At 51.5% G+C, this 5,893-nt stretch overlaps 1 protein-coding gene across 1 annotated transcript in view; it reads right to left on the bottom strand.

Annotated features, from left to right (window-relative positions):
• Nucleotides 1-5,138: 5,138 nt before the first annotated feature.
• The window catches only part of SPACA3 (sperm acrosome associated 3), a 2,989-nt gene continuing 2,234 nt past the window's right edge, over nt 5,139-5,893 (bottom strand). Inside the window, exon 5 of the mRNA XM_006099880.3 lies at nt 5,139-5,205. Within this exon, the coding sequence (XP_006099942.1) occupies nt 5,139-5,205 (67 nt within the window). The remainder of the gene's footprint in view (nt 5,206-5,893) is intronic.

The raw sequence follows: 5,893 nt of genomic DNA, 5'->3' as shown, positions 1-5,893 counted from the left end.
TTTGCCCAGTCTGTACCGGGCACCTGCCCTCCAGGAATGATCATGTGAGTCCTCCAGGAAACAGACACCTAGGAAAGATGAATCGGAGTTTTGTGGTCGAAGGAGAGTGAGTCAGCGGCACATGCAAAGCCTGGGAGGCAGGGGCGGGGGGGAGGGGGAGGAGAGCGTGGAAAATACACAGCCCAGGGACTGCGCAGAGGTCCAGGGCACCCAAGCATAGAAGTCAAAGGGGAGTGTCCAAAGTGACCGCGGAGAGAGTGGCAGGTGCCCCGGGTGAAGGGCGGGTTCAGCACGCTGAGGGTGCATCAGAGCTGAAGTCCTGCGAGTCCCTTCCTCTGATCTCCCAGGGTCTGAGATGTTTCCCAAAGCAAAGGTTGATTTCTTTAGCTAATGGCTTTCTCCCCGCTCCTGTGAGGATCCCGGCACGTGGAAGCACGTTGTACATCATCTGTGTTCTCCTAAGGCTGGTAGGTGGAACGTGTTTGGGGCCGTGCAGTTCAGGGGACTGTAACCCAGGGCAGCGGCAGCACCCACCTGAGGACAGGTGAGAGGAGAGCTGCTTACGAATCCAATTTAACATTCAGTAAAACCTGTGCTCTCGGCCTTTGTAGGAGCAATCGGTTAGTAAAGGCTTTTGACAGAGTCTCGAAAAACAGCATTTCTAACCCATTTCTGTTATAAACCACTCATATACCTCTGGACAATTTACTCCATTTTTCTAAGCCTAAGTTCCCTCCTTTATAAAAGGAGAGGAAAACCCTAGCAAGTTTGGCTCAGTGAATAGAACATCGGCCTGTGGACTGAAGGGTCCCGGGTTTGATTCCGGTCAAGGACATATACCTCACTTGTATGCCAGCCCTGGTCGGGGTGTATGCGGTAGGTAGCTGATCAATGTGCTCCCTCACATCGATGTTTCTCTCTGTGTGTCTCTCCCCCTCCCTCCATTCTCTCTAAAAATCAGATGTTTCTCTCTGTGTGTCTCTCTCCCTTTCTTCCACTCTCTCTAAAAATCAGTGGAAAATATCCTCAGATGAGGATTAACAAAACTAAAAAATAATAAAAGGAAAGGGGATGGAAAATAAACAGCAAATCTCTTTGGTGCGTCCACTCTAACAGTCTCTGAGTCTAAGTGGACGATGGGGTCAGGTACCTAAGCAGCTATTTCATTCCCTGCTGCTAGCCTCTATTTCCCACCTATACCATGGAGATGAGGGTGCCTAGTTTTCAGGGTTATTATGGGGTCAAATGAGCTAAGGTATATACTTTCTATCTTTTCTTATTTTCTTTCTTTCTTCCAGTAAAACATTGATCTCACTCGGATACTTGTATGGATTAAAAACAAGGTGAAAGCTATGAACTTTCTCCCAGAAAACAAAAATGAACAGGGTCACATAGATCATCATAAAACGTGCACTCCATCTGAGGAGGAGGCTGGAGCCCCAGAGCCTGTGTGTGACCCCTGAGGGACGCACGGATGCCCGGCCTTGCCGCCTGGTCCCGAAAGTATTAACCTCTCCTCCCGGAGATCACCACGGTACCACGAGGAGCACCCAATGTTTCCCCTAATATGCCCTAATGACTGCCATTTTTCAATTCACAGGAGGGGGGGGGGGGAGTGACAGGCAGGATTTGATCAATTTCAGGATTTCCCTCCCATCATTTTTTTAAACCTTTGTCACCTACTGCAGCTTGTGCACTGAGAGCTCACAGATGGCGAGATGAATGAGCAGAAAATGGATGTGAACCGAGAACCTTGGAGCTGTGATTTCGTAAAATTACCTTATTCATGTGCTGATTGGGAGGGCTGAGGAGACCTGCAGATGGAAAGCAACTGCAGCCTCGCTTTGCAAACATCCCTGTGGCCTGGTTCTTAAGAAATGAGACCACGTGTGCCCTGCACATGGGAAATGCATGTATAATGTCCTCTGGCTGCCGCTGAGCCCCCGGACATGCACCACTGTTGACATCTCATTCATTTCTGAGCAGAACTGCAATGAGGCTCTTTTTTTTTAAGAAAGAGAGAGGGGGGGGGAGAGAGAGAGGAAGAGATAAAGAGCGAGGGAAGGAGGGAAAAAAGGAAGGAAAGACAGGAAGGAAGGAAAGAAGTAAGGAAGGAAGGAAGGAAGGAAGGGAGGAAGGAAAAAGGAAAGAAGGAAAGAAGAAAAAACTATCCTCCTGGCAATGGCTGTGAGTGACACCTTGTGTGGAGAGCGGCTACAGTGTTTGGACAGGTTCAAGCCTCGGACTAATGAGAGGGCACAGTCCTCTCATTGCCACGTGCAAGTCCCAGCTTGGAGGGCAAAGCCCTCCCAGCACAATTATAGCCAGAGGCTATAGTTGTAAACTTGAACCTATGGTCCAAACACGTGGCCCCACGTGTCTGAGTGATGTGGGCTTAAGAGAGTTCAGGTGCATGTAATTGAGTAGATTTGAAACCCATGAGAATGTTGTAACCACACCCTTACTTTGCCTCGTGGAATCTGGCTATGAAATAAAGAGACGGCTTACAAGCTGTGGCACTGTCTCTCTCCATCTGAGAGGGCAGCATCCCACCCAGACCCAGCTTTCTTCTCTTGTCTGTCTTTTCTAAATCCTTCACCTCCCCCTCTCAGGTTCACCCTTGGCCGTGCTGGCGCAGCAAAGCCTTGGGGTGGGGAATTTGGATGTCTAGCCTCCTTAAAGCTGGTCTTCACTCCAGGTCTCTGAAGGAGGTGGCTCATTGGCTAACTTATCACCATATGGCCATTTGTCTTTAGTGTAATTCAGACATCAGGGCTTCCTTTCTAAAGGAATTACATCCAAGTTAAAGAAGCCCAACACAAGTGATTGGTGGGCACCAAAGAATACCTAGCTCGCCTGGCTAGCGTGGCTCAATGGTTCATCGTCGACCTATGAACCAGGAGGTCACGGCTCGATTCCTGGTCAGGGCACATACCCTGGTTGCGGGCTCGATCCCCAGTGTGGGGTGTGCAGGAGGCAGCCAATCAATGATTCTCTCTCATCATTAATGTTTCTTATGGAGAGCGGCTACAGCGTTTGGACAGGTTCAAGCCTCGGACTAATGAGAGGGCACAGTCCTCTCGTGGCAAAGCCATGTGCAAGTCCCAGCTTGGAGGGCAAAGCCCTCCCAGCACAATTACTGTATAGCCAAAGGCTATGGTTATAAGTTTGACCTTATGGTCTGAACCCGTGGTCCCAGGTGGCTGAATGATATGGGCTGCGGGAGGTGCAGCAAGTGCTGCCAAAACAAAGCTTGATCAGGTGCATGTAATTGAGTAGATTGGAAACCCTCGAGAACATTGTGAACATCTTGACCACGCCCTTACTTTGCCTCGTGGGATCTGACTATAAAATAAAGACTCGGCTTGCAGGCTGTGTCACTGTCTCTCCCTTCGAGAGCAGCGCCCCATCTAGCTCCAGCTTTATTCTCTTGTCTGTCTTCTTTAATCCTTCACGGCCCTCTCTCAGGTTCACCCCTGGCTGTGCTGAGCGCGGCACAGTTTCTATCTCCTTCCCCCTCTCCCTTCCTCTCTAAAATCAATAAAAATGTATATTCTTTAAAAAGAATACCCAGCTCAACCCACTTTAGAGGGAAGAGTGTCAGGAAGCCACTGGAAGAAGACTTCCCAGTGGTGGGGTGGTGGGGACGGGGGTCTCTGGCCAGACTCCCTCCACGAGCATTTTCCGTGTGCCCACTGTGTGGCAGGCACTGTACTAGGCACCGGGGGTTCATAGATCCAGAAGACAGAATCTCAGGGGAGCTCAGAGTCTAGTCAGGCAGAGGAGGGCAACGACATGCACACAAGACTGTGAGGGTGGAGGTGCACAAGGCCCACCACACCCACAGGAGAGCGACTGTCTGCCGGGCTAAGGCTGAGCAGGTTTGGGCTGCAGCCTTGAGGGACGTGGAAGCTGCCTGGCAGGCAGGCTTGCAGAAGAGATTCCTGAGCAAAGGCTTGGAGGCAGAGGAGGACTTAGGGTTGGTCGGAAAAGTCACTGTGAGGAGGCAAAATTGAGACAAGACCTGCCTGAAGAAAAAGGAATAGCCACTCACAGCTCTGAGGATGGCGAATGGGAGGGGCGCGTTTATTGCTGAAGTGCAGTGAGGGGGGAATGGTAGGTGGTGGGGAAAGGTAGGAAGCAGCATGCTACCCTCAGGGAACCAGAAGGCAGGGATACAAACCAGCCAGAGCAAATGTTCTCAGCAGTTGCGAAATGACTGCATGACCCTGGGTCAGGAAAGAACTGGGGTGCCAAGCCGAGGAACTCGGCCTTTAACCCGAAAGTGAGAAAAGCCGCTGGGCCAGGATGCAAGGCAGTAAGAGGCAGAGAGCTCACACTGAGGGGCAGGTCGATGGCGAGGGATCCCCTGCAAGGCCACGGCGGTGGTCCTAGGGAAAAGTGACGGGGCTTGATGTAACAAAGGGTTATCTGGGATGGAAGTAAGGTCAGGCTCCAGATATATTTTTTTAAAGTAGAATAGACAGAACATAGTGACCAGTGGAATGTGGGGTGAGAGAGTGACGTGGAAGCAGGGAGACTCCAGGACACAGCCTGGTTTCTCTAACCAGCCTGAGCCTGTCACCAGCACCTGGGACTTCCAGGTGGGCCCAGAGACCATCCACCCTCATGCACAAGTGAGGGCTGCCTGACTTCGGCCAGGACTCTCTCCCCTGGATACTGCTCTTCCATCTCCACCTGCTCCTGGGCAACCACTGAGCAAAACCGGCCAGGGCATCGGGCTTCCTGTTTTTGTTATCATTGTTTTGTTTGCTTGCTTGCTTGCTTGTTTTGATAAATCTGGCAAACCTAGATTCAGGGAAAGGGTCTAGGAAACTGCTAGGTGTGGTCTGGGAGACACTGAGCCCCCGGCCCCCAGGCCTCCCAGGAATGCGGGCCAGCCTTCCACGTAGGCTTTTTGGAGCCTCGCTTAAGCCCAGCCCCAGTGGACAGGTGAAGAAACCCCGAGATGCTCTGGCTCCAACAGGCCACCTGAAATCACAGTGACAGCTGAGAAACACACGTGTGTTAAACTATTCTTTATCAATTGCCTTGTGCTCCTTCCTGGGCAGGACCCCCACCACACACAGCCCACCCCCCAGCCTGCTGTGCATGGCCCGGTCCGTCCAGAGAGGATCCTAGAAGGTGCAGCCATCCACCCAGTCGCTGAGGTCCTTGCCCAGGCAGTGATGCTTCCAGGCCTCCCTGGGGATGGAGAGTGGGGGAGAGGAGAGACCCAGTCAGAGACAGCCTCAGTCCCTGTTCAGAGAAGAACAGGAAGGAGTGTAGGCTCTAAACCAGAAATTAGGTGGGGACAGGGGCTAGCAAGGAAAAGAGAGGAAAGCAAACTGTGTTAACTGTCAAAAAACCCCCTAGAACAGCGGTTCTCAACCTGTGGCTCGCCACCCCTTTGGCAGTCGAACAACCCTTTCACAGGGGTCACCTAAGACCATCCTGCATATCAGATATTTACATTGCGATTCATAACAGTAGCAACATTACAGTTATGAAGTAGCAACGAAAATAATTTTTCGGTTGGGTCACCACATGAGGAACTGTATTTAAAGGGCCAGAAGGTTGAGAACCACTGCAGGCTAAGTGAAGCTCCCATCAGAAGAGGCTGGGAAGCTGTTGGGCCACTGCGTCCGAGGACGACCTGTGAACCAAAGACCTAGCCTCATGCCCCATCGATGCCCATCCCACCCCCGTGCCTGTGAGGAGGGCTTCCCATCATGTGGGAAAGGAGTGGGAAAGGAGAAGGCTGACAGGCTGAGGCCCCAGAGAGCCCACCCTGCTCGGGCAGGAATCTATTGTTTCATCTGTTGCACATCGTGGGTCTTTATATGGAAGTTAGTTTAGACAAAGATGCCATGGTTCAAAAATATTTACTAGA

Source organism: Myotis lucifugus, unplaced genomic scaffold, assembly GCF_000147115.1.
Source record: "Myotis lucifugus unplaced genomic scaffold, Myoluc2.0 scaffold_287, whole genome shotgun sequence".
Classification (NCBI taxonomy): domain Eukaryota; kingdom Metazoa; phylum Chordata; class Mammalia; order Chiroptera; family Vespertilionidae; genus Myotis; species Myotis lucifugus.
Note: the sequence above shows the minus strand (reverse complement) of the source record. Positions and strands in the feature narration are given on the sequence as shown.